The sequence below is a fragment of the Xenopus laevis genome, chromosome 2S (genome assembly GCF_017654675.1).
Source record: "Xenopus laevis strain J_2021 chromosome 2S, Xenopus_laevis_v10.1, whole genome shotgun sequence".
NCBI lineage: Eukaryota > Metazoa > Chordata > Amphibia > Anura > Pipidae > Xenopus > Xenopus laevis.
This window is the reverse complement of record NC_054374.1, coordinates 61,187,412-61,207,086: the sequence shown is the minus strand read 5'-3', so window position 1 is coordinate 61,207,086 and position 19,675 is coordinate 61,187,412. Positions and strand designations below refer to the sequence as shown.

Here is a 19,675-nt window from a genome sequence, read left to right as displayed (position 1 = left end):
TTAGTAGGGATGGAGATTTGCCTGGAACTGTAATGTGCTGTTATGTTTGAAATAATCATCACATATAAAAATATATCACTGCACATTATATTAGTTTAAGGTTCAAAGCATGTTTTGAGCCACTAAGAACTACTGAGGACAAAATTGCTTATTCTGTTTAAATAACAAATGCTGGTACAGGATGGGATCCGTTATTTGGAAACCCGTTATTCAAAAAGCGTCTGCATTACGCAAAGGCCATCTCCCATAGACTCCATTTTATCCAAATTATCCATAAAAATTATTTCCTTTTTCTCTGTAATAATAAAACAGTACATTGTACTTGATCCAAACTTTTGGAAACATGACTAGCTTATTGAGTTTTAACATGTTTACACGGCTTTCTAGTAGACTTAGGGGCAGATTTATCGAAGGTAGAGGTGAATTTTCGATTGAAAAAAATGCAAATTGTGAGCTATTTTTTGTGTACTTCGACTAGGGAATAGTCCAAATTCGATTAGAATTTGAAAAAAATTGTTATATATCAAAATTTAACATGTAGTGTCTCTTTGAAAATTCGACTTCGACCATTCGCCATCTAAAACCTGCCGAATTGCTGTTTTAGCCTATGTTGGAACTCCCAGAACCCATTTGGAGTCAATTGGTGAATCTTGAAAAATCTAAGTTTTTTTTGGAATTCGATCAAATGCGATATTCCTTCGATTCGAATGATTCGAATTCGGCCGAATACGGTACTATTCGACCCAAAAAAACTTTGACTTAGGGGCCGATTCACAAAGGGTCGAATATCGAGGGTTAATTAACCCTCGATATTCGACTGGGAATTAAAATCCTTCGACTTCGAATATCGAAGTCGAAGGATTTTAGCGCAAATAGTGTGATCGAAGGATAAAATCCTTCGAATTGAACGATTTGAAGGATTTTAATCCAACGATAGAAGGAATATCCTTCGATCAAAAAAAACTTAGGAAAGCCAATGGGGACCTTCCCCATAGGCTAACATTGAGTTTGGTAGCTTTTAGATGGCGAACTAGGGGGTCGAAGTTTTTTCTTAAAGAGACAGTACTTCGACTATCGATTGGTCGAATAGTCGAACGATTTTAAGTTTGAATCCTTCAATTCGAAGTCATAGTCGAAGTTCATAGTAGCCCATTTGATGGTCGAAGTAGCCCAAAAAACACTTCGAAATTCGAAGTTTTTTTACTTTGAATCCTTCACTCGAAGTTAGTGAATCGGCCCCTTAATTTCGGTTGGTCTTTTTCAATTCGAAAATTCGACCCTTGATAAATATGCCACTTAAGGTATGAAGACTCAAATTATGGAAAGATCCTTTATCCGGAAAGCTCCAGAGCATTCTAGATAACAGGTCCCATACCTGTACCGTAATCCAAGGAATGCTCCAAAGTACTCACTTCTGCATTTTTCATGTACCCTATCTGACAGTGGATATGTACATTTCCTATTCAAATCGATGGGAAGTGACTACATGGATAGTAAAGGTTTTCTTTTTCAGCAGGACTGCATACCTCATCACAAACTGAGACTAATATAATATGATGCTATATGATGTTTTAAAATATATAGTGTACAAAATATTGTTATATATGGAATAATGTACCCCCTATTTATAGTATAAATAAAGAAAACACCAACAATATATACCATATATAAGACCATATATATATATCGACACAAGACCTTAGAGTGGTTTTATACAAGTTACATAACACTGAAGGTGACGTGTAATAGCCTCGTATTTTACAAAAGGGGGTACAATACTTTTGTTATAAACAAGTTTCAGTTAGTCACGTGACACTAATTACATCACCAAGCACCATTTATAACGATATAGTTTACTATATATTAATGACTCTTGCGTATTATATAATTTCAAGATAGAAAGTACTTTAAATTCTGATGAATTCAGCACCTCTACAACATAGTGACCTGCATATGTTGAATGGAAATAGCAGAAGTGTGAGTGGAAGGTTGAGTGGAAATAATGGTTTAGCTGCTGATGGAGGTTACTAATAGGAATTCTAACAGTTTACTTTTTTATTACAAATATACAGCAGTCATGTAAATAGTGGGTTTCAGATTGGATGTTGAATGGTCTGAATGGTCTAAAGATAAAATCTCACTCATTAAGTAGTACAGAATTGCTGTTGTGATTACATTGTGATTATGTGTTTCTTAAGGTGATAACTTGTTAATAATCCAATAAATCTACTTTATTAAACATTTTCAGTACCACATACAGACTTTATTTTTTTGTTGATATTGTCCCTTGACTGTTCTAGTGGTATTTTAAACCAGAGTACTGTAATTATGCTAATATGCACAATAGTAAAGGACAGGATGCAAACATTTATTCCATTGTGTATTCAGATATGAACTGGACAAAACTTGAGTATATATTAAATGCAGCAAGCCTTTTATCTATATCACCCACAGGAAGTTTTGAATCATGTCCTTGGTGACATTGAGTTATTTGTTAGAAAACTGAATATTGATAAGAAGAAAAAGAAAGGTGAGCACATTTAAAAACAGAAATACAGATTTAAAAATAAATGTTGAAATGAAAAAGTAATTTATCATGCATTAACTTTTTCTTCCACATTCTCTACCAATCTGTGCACAGCAAAGCTTCCTGATTCAGAATTTTTAGACTGTCTGCAGAAAGTCAAATATGCCTTTATTTTATTGGTAAGTTCCTATGCATTATGAGTATGAAACAGATTTGGGGTACATTTGGTTGAAAGCCTACAAGCACAGTAAAGTACACCAATAGTTTGAAACATATTTGGTATCTCTAAAACACAACATATGCGGTATATTGCATAAAGATAAAAAATCCTGCAGTGTTTGCTTTGCGATACGATTTTAAAGGAACAGTAACACCGAAAAATGAAAGTCTTTTAACGTAATGTAAATATAATGTATTGTTGTGCTGCGCTGGTAAAACTGGTGTGTTTGCTTCAGAAATTCTACAACAGCAGGATACATAGCAGATAACAGATAAGCTATGTAGTATACAATTCGATTCTTCAGAACTTATCGTTTATCTACTGTGCATCCTGTGCTTTATTGGCTGCCCCCATGACTGCACAGCAGCTTGTTTATATAAACTATAGTTGTGTTGATGTAGCAAACACAGCAGTTTTACCAATGCAGGGCAACAGTACATTATATTGTCATTCCTTTAAAACACTTTAATTTTTTGTAGCAACTGTACTGTACTGTACAGTTCTGTACTGTTACTATCATAAAAATAATAATAACAAAAGGCCACAATTCATCTGTAATTGGGGGAAATACTATCATTAGGGATTTGTACACTAAATGAAGTTGTAGAGTTGAACTTTTAATCTGAAACATAAAGTGATATGAAGGTGATATGTACTAGCTAGATAATAATGACAGCAATCTTTAGAAGATATCAGTTCCTTTTCAAAAGTAATTACAATCAGTGTGCAGTTTGCTCTCCATTTGTAAAAGTTAGTTGTCTGGGTGCCAGAATTAAAAAACAAAACAAAAAACAATATACCAGCATATAAAACTGCACTCAGGTCTTGAAAATTGAAAAATGTATTAATATATTTAATCAAAATAACTTTTTTTATACAATTAAAATTATTTCACTAGGGAAACGTCCACGAACGAATGCAGCAACCAAGTGCTTCTGATCTCATCCATTTGGTTATGGATACTCTGGCCAAGGTTAGGATGGCTGACCCATGCATTACCATTATACAATTTGTTCTTCTAAGATAGTCTGTTCTAACTTGCATAATTCTCTCTTGTATAGATTGTGGGGAAATGTCCATGGAAAGACTTGCCACAGTCTGTGGTATCTCCACTACTTACTCAGAAAGCACTGATGCTTCTGAGTTCTTGTGTGACAGACAAAGAGAAAAAATTCTGGGAAAGCTTGGGGGTTGCCTGGATGAAGACCAGGTTAGAATAATGACATAATTTAATAGAAGATGTTACAAATAGCAGGTACAAGTATGGCATCTGTTATCCAGAAAAAGTTATCTAGAAAGCTCAGAATTACAGAATGGCCATCTTCCATTGACTCCATTTTATCCAAATGATCCAAATATTTAAAAATGATTTCCTTTCTCTCTCTGTAGTAATTAAAGGGCAACTAAAGTCTAAAATAGAATAATGTTAGAAATGCTGTATTATGTATACTAAATATAAACATGAACTTACAGCACCAGCAGCCTAATAAGACAAATGATTTATGCTTTCAAAGTTGGCGCAGGGGGCTGTCATCTTGTAACTTTGTTAGACATTTCTGCAATATCAAGACTCGCACATGCTCAGTGTGGTCTGGGCTTCAGTTGGGAGGTTAAGCTTAGGGATCGTCATAAATTATCAAAACAGCACAAGTCAAATAATATCTGCCATAGAAGCCAATACAGCAAGACTGATTAATAATCATAATATAGAGACTGCACTGCGTCTCTGGATACAAATCTCTACAGGGAATCCAACAATGCTGCTCGAGTTCTTGGAAGTAAGGTGGGGGGCTCCCCCTGCCATTTGAAAGTATGATCGTTTACCTGCACAGCAGTTGGGGACCGTCTGACAATTCCTATCAACAGCAGTAAAAGAAGGGGGAATTGCACTGCATACAGTCAGGTTTATGATAAAAACTGTAGACATCTTTTAATTAAAGTATATTGGAGATAGATTTCTTTTTCATTAAAGAAAGTAAAAATGGGATTTTATATTTTTGCCTTTACATGCCCTTTAAACAGTACCTTGCACTTAATCCGAACTAAGATATAATTAATCCTTATTAGATGCAAAACTAGCCTATTGGGTTTATTAAGTGTTTACATGATTTTCTGATAGTCTTAAGATATGGGGATTCAAATGATCAAAAGACCCATTATCTGGAAAACCCAGGGTCCAGAGCATTCTGGATAACAGGTACCATACCTGTCCTAATTGTACAGTACACCATTCAAGTTAGAAAATAAAGTAGGCTAGAAATGCTGTGCATTATGCTTTGGCTTCTGTATCACAGTATATGCATTGGGCTGCTGTTAGTGACCCGGGCTTAGGAACAATATCTCACAGTATGTCTCACAATATACTGCATATCTTGAATGTAAAAAAAAACAAAACAATCCAAGGCTGATTAGTAATTAATCCAGATTCCCGTTACATGTTAGCTCAGAAACCAGTGCAATTTGCCTCAGAATTGAGTGTTAATGACATGCCTAACAAAATCCAAGATGATGACCTCCTGTGCACAACGGAAGACCTGTAGATAGCTGGTGCAGTAAGCTCAGTATATAAAATACAGCAGTTTCAACCCATATTTGGTTTTAGGGTTTAGTTAACTAATATATTTAAAGCGGAACTCCAACTTCCAAACCAAAATTTGATAAAGAGGCCCACATAACACAGAAACCCCTAATATATCCATCAAAGTTACCTGTTTCTTCAAAAAGTATGAATAAATGCCATTTTCTATGCTAAAATCCAGCTGTTTAACAGTTCTTCTCTTTCTGCATCATTTGAAATCCTGACAGGGAAGGAGGAACTAAAACACGGATGTTACAAATTGTAACAACTTCTCCACAGCTTACAGACAGCATGCAGGAACTACATAACCCACAACACATTGCACTGTGATGTTCCGTTCATTATTGAAATCACATGTGCAGGGATTTGTGGGGGTTGGAGGATGCAGGCTAAGGACAGATGGCTTCTGATATAAAGTAGCAGCAGTCAGCCAGCTCAGCAAAGCAGTCAGACAGATCCACAGGAGAGCAGGGGGCTAGGCTTAGGGAACTATTCCAAACCATTAAAAATCGTGAAAAGTCTGCATATTTTTTAATTGATGTAAATTTGCAAAGTTGATTGAAATTATGTTTACTTTTCAAAAAAGCTTGGGTTATGTTTGTGTGGAGTTCCCCTTTAAAGGGGAAGTAAAGTCTAAGATAGAATAATGCTAGAAATGTTGTATTTTGTATACTAAACATAAACATGAACCTACTGCACCAGAAGCCAAATAAAACAAATGATCTCTGCTTTCAAAGTTGGCCACAGGGGGTCACCATCTTGTAACTTTGCTAAACATTGTTGCAAAACCAAGACTACGCACATGCTCAGTGTGGTCTGGGATGCTTAGGGATCATAAATTATCAAAACAGCACAAGTCAAATAATTTCTGCTGGAAGCCGATACAGCAAGACTGATTAATAATCAGAATATGCAGACTGCACTGGGTCCTGTGTTTGTCATGTAATCTAATGTGGATTTTATAGTTTTTTGATTGCTTAATACAAACTTTCTCCAACTCTGCAGAACCAGTGGCTGCAGCAAAATAATCCTTCAATGAGAATCCCATGTTATCTGTTTAAATCTGGCTCCATGATCTTTGTCCCTTCCACTGGAGCTGGAAACATTAAAGGGGATGTAAAGATAAAAATAAAATCCAATATGAATCTCGACACAGTCGCGGACTGCTCTACAGGGAAACAAACAAAGCTGCTTGAGTTCTGCACGGCTGGGAAGTAAGGTGGCAGGGTTGCCCCCTGCTGTTCAAAAATATGATGATTTCCCTGCAGAGCAGCTAGGGACCGTCTCCTATCCACAGCATTCAGAGCAAGTAAAACGAAGGGGGAATTTCACTGCATATAGTCAGGTTTCTTATAAAAACGCTAGACATTTTTTAATAAAAGTATATTGGAGATAGGTTTCTTTTTCATTAAAGAAAGTAAAATGTGATTTTATTTTTTTGCCTTTTGCACAGAGCAAAACCATCCAGTACTGGTAGTAGCTAAAAGAACTGATTTAAAAAAGCAGGTTGATAAAATGACTCATTGTTGCAAATGGTTATAACATTCAGATAATGGTACTCCTTTTATGAATAATTACACTTAATTACAATATGCAAGTATTTAAAATATGTTAAACATCAATTATATTTTCAACATATTAATCCTTAGAGCTGAATGGCCAAATGGAAAGAATATTCCTCAGTATTTTCCAACTTTTTCTGATGGGTGGATCATCCCTGACATCCCCTTTAGTGATGTTTCATCCCAGGTATGTAGATGGAAGAAAATTAACACATTATTATTCTATTTACAAGAACCTAAGGCTATATCAATAGACAATTTTTTCATGCTGTTATTAGGCCTGTTCCAGAGCACATGTCAAAATCATAATTCCTCTACTATTCAAATCAATGGCTGGCAAGATATTTATTGGAAGTAAAAATTTTATGGTTAGGGAATGCTCTGGCACTGTTTTCTTGTTTATTTTAAATATTTTTGAGGCAGGTTTAAGACCAATATATTCAATGTGTCCAAATAAATAAACTGAAAAGGTGCAATTTATGCTGGCATATTTGTCCTTGCAATGCTCTAAAAGTTTTCAAATATTTTGGTAAGCTACCAAAACTCTTCAACAATGCATCAGATAGATACAAGGTATTTAGAAACCTGTATGTAGTTTTCACTCTATAAGTTTTATGTTAACTTTTAGGGGCATATTTTTCAAGGGTCAAATTTCGAATAGAAAATTAGAAATTCAATTTCAAAAAGACCAACTGAAATCAAGTCGAAGTTTTTTTTTTGGTCGAATAGGTCCGTTTTCCATCGAATAGGTCTGTATGCAACCGAATTCGAATCGAAGGAATAGCGCATTTTATCGAATTCGATTCAAAGTTTTTCCCAGAAAAAACTCAGATTTTTCAAAGTCCACCAATTGACTCCAAATAGGTTCTAGGAGGTCCTCCATAGGCTAAAACAGCAATTCGGTAGGTTTTAGATGGCGAATGGTAAAAGTTGAATTTTTAAAGAGACAGTACATAATAAATTTCGATATTAGAATTTTCAATTTTTTTTTCAGATTCGAATTGGATTTGAACTATTCCCTATTCAAAGTACACAAAAAATAGCTCAAAATTCAAAAATTCTCCTTGACCTTTGATAAATCTACCCTAATATTTTATAGAATGGCTAATTCTAAACAACTTTCCAAGTGGCCTTTTTTTTTTAATTATTGGTCGCCTTCTTCTGACTAATTCCAGCTTTCAAATGAGGATCACTGATCCCATCTAAAAACAAATTTTCTGTAAGGCTAGACATTTAGGTGCAGATTTATTAAAGGTCGAGGTGAAGTTTCAAAGTGAAAAACTTCGAATTTCAAGCTATTTTTTGTGTACTTCGACTAGGGAATAGTCATATTTCGATTCAAAGTTGAAAAAACTTCGAGATTTGAAGGTCGAATTTTTTGAAGTACTGTCTCTTTAAAATTTCGACTTCGACCATTCGTCAGCTAAAAGCTGCCAAAGTGCTGTTTTGGCCTATGGGGGACCGATCGAAGTACGTACGTACGATTTGAAGTAGGCCGAATTCGGCCCACTTCGACCACCATTCGGTTGGTCTTTTTGAATTCGAATATTTGATAAATATGCCACTTATTGTTAGTGCTACTTTTTATTACTCATCTTTCTATAAATTTTTCTATTTATCTTTCTATTCAGGCTCTCTCCTATTCATATTCCAGACTCTTATTCGAATCAATGCATGGTTGCTAGGGTAATTTGCACCCTAGTGAAAAGATTGCTGAAATTTCAAACTGGAGAGCTGCTGAATAAAAATCTAAATTCAAACCATAAATATTAAAAAAAATAAAACCATTTGCAAACTGTCTCAGAATATCACTCTCTACATCATACTAATAGTTAACTCAAATGTGAACAATCTGTTTTATTTTGTCTTCTCGAACATACATTGTCAATAATAGAAGCAGACTTTTTATTAGGTGCAAGGATACATATTTGTATAGTAAAATTACTTAGAGTTTGTTTTTTAATAAACTTTTTTTTTTTATTCTAGAAGTCACATAGTCCAGGAACACCAATACGCAACAGGTGAGTGCACGTTGCTGAACATCATAACCCTCATCACACTCATTAATATATCATGTTGCTTCTGAGCTCCTTTCTTGATTTAGATACACTTATCACAGCCTTTTTCATTGTTGCAGGAACTTTCAGCCACTTCTTATGAATGTCCTTCATGACTTTGAAGCAAGAAATAATCGCGAACTGTCAGTAAGGAGAGGCGATATTGTGAAGGTGAGACTATTTTGTCAAAAAGTTGGGAAAAAAGCTGATGTCTTTTAACCATTTTGTGAAAATGAACAGCAGAATAGTTATACTTTCAATGTATTATGTATATATAGATGTGTGTATGTTTATACACAGTATGCACGCATAGTTAAAACAAATTTGTTATTTAATGGATTAAATGATTAATATAGTATTTTAATTCACATGATTTTGTATATACACACACAAACACACATACATCTATATATATTTATATACATAAAAACTGAACTTTGAATAATGTTCACAAATATTTTTTTTACAAAATTCTGTACTTTCCATCCAGGTGGTGGTTGTTTTTAGTGTGTGAATATATATGAATATAATTTTCAGTAGGACAGTCCTGGATTTTTATTGAAAAAGTTTGTCTTTGATCTCCTGCACAACAATTCTGAAATTTAATTAAATATGAGGCTTTTTAGCAGAGTGCCCGGAACACTCAATACCTGCACTTAGATACATTTGTAACAATTTAAGATAAGCAAAGATACAATTGTAATTATTTAAGATAAGCAAGTCTCTTGGGAGAACTGTGAGGGAAAAATAATTTTCACTGCATTACATGCGTCAGATTTTATTGTCCCTCTTTCCATTTTTCAAGTTTCGGGAGGTAATCTATCTATCTATCTATCTATCTACTGTATATACATACACATACTCACACACACAAAAGGAGTAGTGAGAGCAAGGCTAATCAATGTATAAGTATTGGAATTGGAAATGCTACTGATCAACAAGTGCATAAAGTTGTCAAACCAAAAGTCACCAAAACATCAAGGTAAACACCATACAGTGATCCTAAATAACTATTTCTGGTCAGGGTACCACCATTTGGGGTTTAGTATGATATCCTATGCTGTTTAGCAATTTTGTTATCATAAACTGGTTACTAAACCCCTCATTTTTAAAGGAATTGGTCAGTGTAAAATAAAAACTGGGTAAATAGGTAAAAAATGCTTCTAATATAGTTAGTTAGCCAAAAATCTAATGTATAAAGGCTTGAGTGACTGGATGTGTAACATAATAGCCAGAACACTACTTCCTGCTTTGCAGCTCTCTTGGTTTCCACTGATTGGTTACCAGGCAGTAACCAATCAGTGACTTGAGGGGGCACATGGACCATAACTGTTGCTTTTGAATCTGAGCTACATGCTAAGGATCAATTGCAAACTCACTGAACATTTATGTCCCATGTGGCCCCCCTTCAAGTCGCTGACTAACTCAGAGTTAGAGATCTAAAAAGCAGGAAGTTGGGTTCTGTTCTGTTATGTTAGATATCTGGTCACTTTATATATATATTTAGGCAGTTTTTATTTTTACACTGAACTGTTCCTTTAACACTGTATACACCTGCAAGGAATAAATTACCAGTAAACATGGGCCCAGAGAATGTACATTGATCATTCCATTTTTAACACGATTGAAGCAGTTTGGGCTGTTCAGCAGCATTTTCATTATTGCTTGGGACCTGGTGTTTTCCAGATTAGAGATTGTTCTGTAATTTGGATCTCCATACCTTGTCTTCTAAAAATCATTTGAACATTAAATAAGTCCAATTGGATTGTTTTGCGAGCAATATGGGTTCATGCAGCTTAATTAGGATCATGTATAAGCTATTGTTTTATTATTACAGAGAAAAAGATAATCATTTTGAAAAACTATAATTATTTTCTTACAGTAGGCTCTATCAGAGATGACTTTCCCGGAATTCATAAAGATATGAGTAGCTTTTTTAAAATTTTGTAATATAAATAGAACTGCCATAATTATTGCTTTCAGTTATACATGAAAATGTTTAGTCAATAATAATATAAACTGGAACTGTCCAGTGTATACCTATAGTTGTTATTTTTTTGCCTGTTATCAGTGTAGCATGTCTGTCTTTATTTGGCAGGTTTTGGACCAAAGCCGGCAGTGGTGGATGGTGCAAAATTCTCAGGGCCATCAGGGATTTATTCCAAGCAACATCCTGGAGAATACAGATGATCGTCAGGTACTGTGAAGAAGAGGACTGAGGAAGTTATATAGTTTCTGATCCCAGAAAGAAAAAGGAAGAAAAACAAGACAAAAAAATATAACATATAAATAATTTACACATTTACACAATATGTTAATTTTAGTTTGAACCTCTTCTTATTTTTTGGAACCAGGATTTATAACACATCAGAATGCTTCGTGGAATGGATGACTTTCTCCCAGTCAAATTTTACATATTTATACTTGCCCACCTATGGATGTGGTTGAATTGTGCTAGCATGATTGAATACTAAACAGCATAACTACATTTTATTTCAAATGCAATTATATCTTTTGAAAATATCAGTTTTCCTAATTCAGATTTAAAGTTTTGGCCTTTTGCTTTGGTAACAAAGATAAGAAAGGAGACTAATAAAAGACATGACCTGTGCTTACCTGTGCAAATGTTTATTCATTATACGTATTTATCTCTAAAACATTGTTAGACATTTGACCTCATATTAAATGAAGGGGACATGCAGATATGAAGGTATGATAATGTCAATGAAAACAATCTTGAGAGGGATAAAGGGAAATTATTTTAAGGTTTAATTGTTTAAAGAGATACAAGCCTTCCTATAATTATAAGTAACATGTCAGTATTAATACTCATGCTGCATTGCACCATTGTTGTGCACCAACCAATTGTCACCATAGCACAGTTGTACTTATCGCCCCCTCATGTTTTTCAAGCAATCTGGACAGACACCACAGCGAGTATTTTCCGTAAAAAAAAACGCAAAAGCTAGTGGTGGGGGAGGATCTAGACCTCAGACTCAAACCAAGGTTCAGCAGACACTTATCCCAAGTAATGCTACTATGCAGAGAGGTACAAGCCTTTTTATACTATGACCAGAGGTAAACAAGTTAGGGACCACAGTACAGGGTTTACCTTGACGTGGTATGGTGGCTGATCAACTTTATGATCATAATTTTGTAACTATAAACCCCTGTTTTGTAAACACATGCACTTGTAAATATACTGAATTAATTATGAGACAGGGGACCAGGGAATGTGCATTAATTAATTGGCCAAATCAGTAGCACTTCCATCGTATTTAAACACTTTTTAACTAAGCCTTGGAGTGCACCCCACAACCCCCCTTTTTTGTATTTTGAGTATTTTGCATAGGCAGAAGTACAAATGTAAATGACAAGCTAGTCTATGTGCAGGGCACAGGGGCGCTTCTGCCATGACGCAAGGTGAGAATATTACCTGCAGGTTACAAGGGGTTAGCAAAATGCCACTCCTGTTAACTATAAAGGGATTCTGTCATGGTTATTATGGTTTCTCTCGTGTACGAGTCAAGGAACCACACTATCCAGAGATCCCTTGCATTCCCAGAGGTTCCTAGACACTCCCACTCAGCAAAACAGCGTTTGACTCATATAAAAAAAACCTGCTGTCCAAGATCAACTGCAGTCTCTCACCAATTAGGTTAAAACATAGTTTCTTTATTTCTTCATTTAAAAGCTACATTTTCAATGCTTACATATCTGCCAATGCATTTCGTAACCTCATGGGCCACTTCCTCAGGGCATGATTGTGTCATATAAAATGGCATAGCTTTATAGATAATCATATAAACACCCTCACCACACGTCTTAAAGCTATACACTCTGAATTAAAAACAATTTTTTTTATATACATACAAACAGTAAACTCATTCAATATTTATTCCATACCAATCTATATTGATGTATTTCTCAATTATTATCTTCTTAAATAAATTTTAATTCATTTCATGTGTGTGAATTCTCTCATTCACCATAATGCAAAAATAGGTTGCATTATGGTGAACAAGATCATTTACCAAGGTCCAGGGAAGAAGTGCAAGAGTACTAGGAGCACATGAGTACACCCCATGATAATTCACTTCTTCCTTGGATCTGGCTGCATGCTGCACCTCATGCCTGACCAGGTTAATAACCAGGTTATTTTCTGTGTCTGTGGATCCAAATTTCCTCAATTAATCCATATTTATATAAAAACCATTTTATTTACTTTATTAGTAATTTTTGCTGCACTTCTGTAACCATAAAGATGTTATTATTTTAGTTTAGCCACACATAATTGAAGTTTTCAGCCCCCCCCCAACCCCACCACTTGTTATGGTATATACTGTATGCTGTGCAGAAAAAGAAAGATCTTGTGGAATATGCAGGCAAACTCTGTCTATATATACTGCTTAGCCAAGCAGATAGCAGTCACACCCAGGTTAATTAGTGTTTCAATCCTCACACAGTTTAACTATATGATTCTTGCCCAACTAAAAGTGGCCATACACGGGCAGATTTAAGCTGGCAATTTGGTTCCTTTAGATTCTTACCTGCCCATGTATGGGGCCTTCCAACAGGTCCCCCAGACCGATATTTGACTAGAAATCAGCCAGATTTTGATCAGGCAGGTTTGATTTTCCCCTGCGATCGAGGACCACATAGGCAAGTTGATGCAGTCCTTGTCCCATCAGCACCTATTCCCATCATTATAAAACTGTTGTTTGACCCTAGGGTGGAATGATCTAATTAGCATGAATTTCCATGCCTTTGGTGGGCATTTCAGGGGAAAGATGTAGCATTCTAGTAATTTTCATAGCAATTAGTCCAACAATGGCAACATTACCATTGGGGCATGTAAGTAAGATTGCTCTGTCTGTATATTCACCCATTTGAAACTAATAGATTATTATTATATATCAGAAGGATGATGAGCCTGACCTATGACCGAATGCCAGTTTAATTATGCTAAGTGTCCTATGGGATACCTTATTCAGAAACTACATTAAGGCTATCTCCTATTTAGTTAATTTTAAGCAAATAATTCTGATTTTTGTAAAAAAAAAAAAAAAAAAAAAAAAGATTTCCACTGTATGTATAAAGCAGTGCCTTGTAATTTAATGCTTAAATAATTTTTAATAATTTTTAATTAAACTTCTATGGAACCTAGGGACAAAAGAGGGTTTTCAGATAATGGCACACAGGACCGATTTCAGCCTGTGCTCTTAGGCTGGAACTACATGATGCATCTTCTTGAGATCCGATGCGCTGAGAGGAAGCGCATGCAAAGAGACAGATGTGCAGAAAATAAGGTAAGTAATAGAAATGTCAGACCTTGTTGCTGCATGCATCCAACATGACACGACTGTCGGATGAAGAAACAACGTGCACACAGCGGCAAGGTCTGACATTTCTATTACTTATTGTATTTTCGTTGCATTCGTCTCTGCATCAGTTTCCTCTCATCGCGTTGGATCGCACCGTGTGTTTCAGCTCTTGAGCTAAAGAAAACTGCCTTAAGATTGACTACCACACTGAGTAAAATTGGATACACATGCAGGGCCGGATTTACATAGTGGGCAACCCTAGGCCCGCTGACGTTCGTCACCCCTGTCCCCTCCCCTTCTTTTGTGCACATGCACAAATTTTCAGCATTGGGTCTGGAGTAATGGATTGGTGCACAGGAAGTTTTAAAAGTTATTGTATCTCCTGCAAATCCCCTGTGCTTCCGAACCAATGTGGTTATGGTTGAGCAGCATGCGGCCCCCCCAAGATTCTGGGGGCCTTTGTGGCCTTTCCACAAACCTGGGCCTGTGTCTGTCTGTATAGTGCAATATACCAATTAGGGACTAAAGGCTGATGATAGGACTCATTAATGACCTATACTGGTTCCAGATCTGTTTGTGGCCTAGATATAACATTAATCCACACATATATAAGTATCACAGCCTTCTGTGCAAATTTAGCTGTCAACTGAATGTATATAGTCTATGACACATTCCTTATATCCTCCTCGGTGAGTGAGTTGCAACCTAGGGACTTCTAGTTGAACACACCTATACAAGTGTATATTAGTGTCAGCCTGCTCCCCCATCTGTGCCCCCACTGGGAATAGTCTCACCAAGGTATCAGACTGATGTCCCTGCCATGCTAGCTTCATACGCACTCTTCATTTGCTTGTCTCCCCCATTATATATATATTTAGTGTATGGCCACCATAAAATGTCTGAGCATTTTACCTACTCCCTGTGTTCCAGTGAATGCATACAGACTGCAGTCAATTCGGCAAAGTGCAATGTTGCTTTAAAATAAAATTAAGTGCAAAGTCTTCAGTACTTTTATTCTGTAACACATTTCTCCCTAACAGCAGCTTCCTCATGCAAATATTCAAAGCTGGAATAATTTTGCAAAATCCAAACACCAATCTCAATAATGTAACTATGATCTTGGGGCCCCCCACCCCCAGTTTTCAGTGCACCTTTGCATTGGCACAAGCATCCAGAGGGCCCCAATGGGGTGTGGGCCCGTGTGCAATTGCACCCTCTTTACCCATGGTAGTTACTCCCCTAACCAATCTCACTTTCTTTTGATGAACTTTGCTTTTTAAGCAGTAATCAAATATGAATTCATTTGTTTTGTATAGTACCTGCATTGTTATTTATACTACTATTGTTTGTGAAGATTTTCATTAATCCAGGTATAGCTATAGAAATAAGTCAAATCAACTGGACTTGCTGTTTTTTTCTTGACAATGTTTCACCAGTCATCCAACTGGCTTTCTCAATTCAGAATAACTTGTAACTCTTCCTTTGAGATTATATCCTCTGGACTGTTGCTCCAGTCAAGATAATATGTTTAGCATAATCAGCAATGATGTCTTTAAATTAGGTGTTGATTGTATTAGCAAGATTTGAGCTTTGATGTGTTTATACTACTATTATTATTGTGTTTTAATTAATTGTGGATAGTAGGCTGACCAGCCACTTAATTAATTGAATTTTAATACTGTGATTCTAATAAACTGTAGAGAACTCAGCATAATTTGTTGTATCAGAATGTTATTTCCCCGAACAGTTGTGTTCAGAATAATATCTGAATGTCTGAAATCACTAACTTGATCAATCACTGTTTTTGGTAGAAATTAGATTTCTACACAACAAATAATTTACTAGTAGGTGTAGTAGGATAATAGAAAACCAACAGACCCAATAGCCATGACATGCATGCTGCTGATTCTGTGTAACTGAATCATTAACTGAGGCTTGTTCCAAATAATAGCAGTGAGGAGTTTAATGTGCGAGGTAATTCATTCCGTGAAAAAACAGGTGTCAATTACAGCCCTTATTTAAGGAAGGAAGGCAGCAAATGTTGAGCATGCTGGTTATAGTACATTTCTCTCTGAAAATTTTTGTAAAATGGGGTGTTCCTGACATTGTTTAGAGGAACAGTGTACTTTGATTAAAAAGTTGATTGAAGAGGGGAAAACATATAAATAAGTGCAGAAAATGATAGGCTGCTATGATAAAATGATCTAATGCTTTAAAATGGCAACCATAACCTGAAAGACATGGAAAAATATGGAAAACTACCATTCAAATGGATAGAATAGCCAAAATGGCAAAAACTCAGCGAATGATCAGCTCCAAGAAGACCAAGAAGGTCTAAAGTTACCTGTGAGTACTGTTACAATTAGAAGACGCCTATGTGAAGCCAAGCTATTGGCAAAAAGCTCCTGCAAAGTCCCATTGTTGAAAAAAAGACATGCTGATGAGTTTACAATTTGCCAAAGAACATATTGACTGGTCTAAAGAGAAATTGCCCAACATTTTGTGGACTGGTAAAAGCAAGAGTGTTTTTTTGGGTCTAGGGGCCACAGACAGTTTGTCAGATGACCCCCAAACATTGAATTCAAGACACAGTAGACTGTGAAGACAGTGAAGCATGGAGGAGCAAGCATCATGATATATAGTGGATAATGTACCCCCTACTGTAATTTATAAAGATATTATGTTACCGAGGAGTTATGTGACCATATAAAAGCACGAGGCCGAAGGCCGAGTGCTTTTATACAGGTCACATAACTCCGAGGTGACTATTAATATCTTTATAAATTTTAAGTAGGGGGTACATTATCCATTATAATCTAAAGTTTTCTGAGTTCAGCTTTTACTTCCTGAAGATTTCTGTTTGCTTTTTACATAATGCCATAATGCCAACTAGTCTATTTTGCTGGTGTCTCTCTTTGTTTATTTTTATCTTTCCCTGCAGCGCTTTTAAGAGACTAGGTACCTGTATTTATTCTTGCTTTCTTCAGGTTCTTTTAAAGTAGCCCGCTCTGTGTGACGTCTTCCACTGCATCAGAGATGGCTGAATGCAAGGGAAGGAGGGGGAAGTTTGATAGTGGGAGGGGGTGGGAGCGGCAGAAGTAACAAGAGCGAATAGTGTCAGGATGTGAGAGAGGCAGAAGGACTGTGACTGGAGAAGGAGCAGAAGAGGGAAATAGACGTAGACGAGCAAGTCTGAAGTTTGTTAGCTGGAGGGTGGTATACGCAGAAGTAACGATCGACTAAAGAGTGACAGGGTGTGGGAGGGGCTTGGAGGGGGGGCGGTAGAGGGAGAGAGACGCAGACTGAGCGAGATTAGAGGTGGACGAGGAAGAGAACAGGGAGAGAAATGCGGAGGGAGGAAATGGCAGAGGGTGGGAGAGTGGAAAAAAAGCCAGCAAGACTAACAGAAGGCACGAGCGAGCACACCACGTGATGGAGGAAGTGATAAGTGAGGCGGACAGACAGGAAGAAAAGCTGCAGGTAGCGTGCGTCAGTGACCACTGCTGACTCATTGAGTTATAAACGGCGCGTTCTGACGCCAGAACGCGCTGTTTATAAAGATATAATTTACAGTCTGGTCCCATAGGGAAATGACCAGACTGTAGATTATAAGGATATTTTCACACTATTGGTATCATGTTTCTCATACCAGGGATCGTGGATCAGTTTCAATTCATCAAAAGACTTGAAGAGGTCATGTTGCCTTATGCCAAAGAGGAAATGGCATTGAAATGGGTGTTTCAACAAGACAAAGACCTCAAATACATCAGTAAAGGAGTAAAATCTTGGTTCCAGGCCAACAAGATTGGAATGGCCAGTCCAATCCCTGGACCTTAACCCAATACACTTGTAGGGTGGCATCAAAAATACTGTTTCTAAGGCAAAACCAAGAAATGCAGAAGAATTGTGGAATGTAACAGATGCCAAAAGTTGGTGGACTCCATGCAACACAGATGTGCAGCAGTTCTCAGAAACACTGCTTATACAACTACGTTTTCGTTCAATGATTCAAAAGAAAGCAAAATCTTGAAACATTTTTACGTTTATACAGTGAGTCTTTATAAAGAAGAATCTGCATCTGCCAAATATTCCCTTTTCTTCTTTCTGTAAATTTTATAAAAAATTTTTTCATGTTTACATTTGGAATAGAATGTGCAGTGTTCCTAGTGCATTTGTGTGTATGGAAACAAAAGCTATTCAAAGGATTTTGAGCTTTATTCACTTTTTTAAACACACTGCTATTATTCTGAACACAACTGTATTACTGCTGTGAGGGTTCACTTCTACATGGTAATATTCCTTAAATTATCTCTACTGAACCCTGGCGATTTAGCGCCATAGGCACAGAGCTCCCCTGCTGTTTCTCTCCCCCATCTAAACTCATATCCCCCCACTGCTGGTCTCTGTCCCTGCTGACATTTTATGAATACTATATATGAAGAGATTGCCCCTGAAATAAACAAAGCAATTGTGCCTATGGATGAGCACATCCGTAACATAGAAGTAGCGATTGAGGAAAATGGTGGTTATGCAAATTTAGAAAAGGGTTCTAAACTTTGCCCCTAAATGATGTGCCAGGGGTTCAAGCCGCATCTGCCTCACCATAGTTCTAGTCCTGGTACTTATGCCAGAAATGAAGATTCTTAAGGTGGCCATACACGGGCCGATAAAAGCTGCCGACAGACCAAGTCGGCAGCTTATTGGCCCCCCCCCCCCGACGGAAAGTCGTCCAGATCTCGATCGGATGGGACTAAAAATCCCGTTGGATCACGGCCGCATCTATTTGTTGATGCGGTCCCGCGATCCGACCACCCGTAAAGCCATTGTTAGGATCCAATCGTTGGGCCCTAGGGCCCACTATGGGATCAACCCGATATTGCCCACCTCAAGGTGGGCATATCGGGGAGAGATCCGCTTGTTTGGCGACATCGCCAAATGAGTGGATCTCTCTGTGTATGGCCACCTTAACGAACGTGTAGTTAAAAATACAATTAGGACAGAGCTTATTGTGAGCTGAGTTCCAAAGTGCAGCTCAGAACTAGATGGTTAATCTCAATAATATGTATCAAACTACTGTAGAGAAACCGCTCCAGGACTGATTACAGCTCTATCAGTTAAAAAGAGACTGAAAGTGATTGGGACAGCCAATTTATAGACTTTATGGCTGATCTACTTAAATTCTGTCTAAACCATAACTTTTTTGTCTTTAAAGTGATACTGTCATGGGAAAGGTTTTTTTTTTCCAAAATGAATCAGTTAATAGTGCTGCTCCAGCATAATTCTGCACTGAAATCCATTTTTCAAGAGAGCAAACAGATTTTTTTATATTCAATTTTGTAATCTGACATGGGGCTAGACATATTGTCAATTTCCCAGCTGCCCCAAGTCATTTGACTTGTGCTCTGAT

The 19,675-nt window shown here is 36.8% G+C and overlaps 1 protein-coding gene and 1 long non-coding RNA gene across 3 annotated transcripts in view; one reads left to right on the top strand and one right to left on the bottom strand.

The window, feature by feature from the left end:
- Nucleotides 1-19,675, top strand: part of eps8l3.S (EPS8-like 3 S homeolog) — a 74,344-nt gene that overhangs the window by 22,371 nt on the left and 32,298 nt on the right. The window contains 8 exon segments of one of the 2 annotated variants that reach the window (NM_001094788.1): nt 2,455-2,530; nt 2,642-2,706; nt 3,646-3,720; nt 3,809-3,957; nt 6,975-7,074; nt 8,874-8,908; nt 9,025-9,115; nt 11,043-11,555. In NM_001094788.1, coding sequence (NP_001088257.1) covers nt 2,455-2,530; nt 2,642-2,706; nt 3,646-3,720; nt 3,809-3,957; nt 6,975-7,074; nt 8,874-8,908; nt 9,025-9,115; nt 11,043-11,150 — 699 coding nt within the window. In that variant the 3' untranslated portion in view covers nt 11,151-11,555. 2 annotated transcript variants of the gene reach the window in all.
- LOC121400546 lies at nt 10,745-17,642 on the bottom strand. The gene is made up of 2 exons (XR_005965804.1): nt 17,231-17,642; nt 10,745-11,144 (listed from the first exon to the last, which is right to left on the bottom strand). It is a non-coding gene; the product is annotated as an uncharacterized LOC121400546 (long non-coding RNA).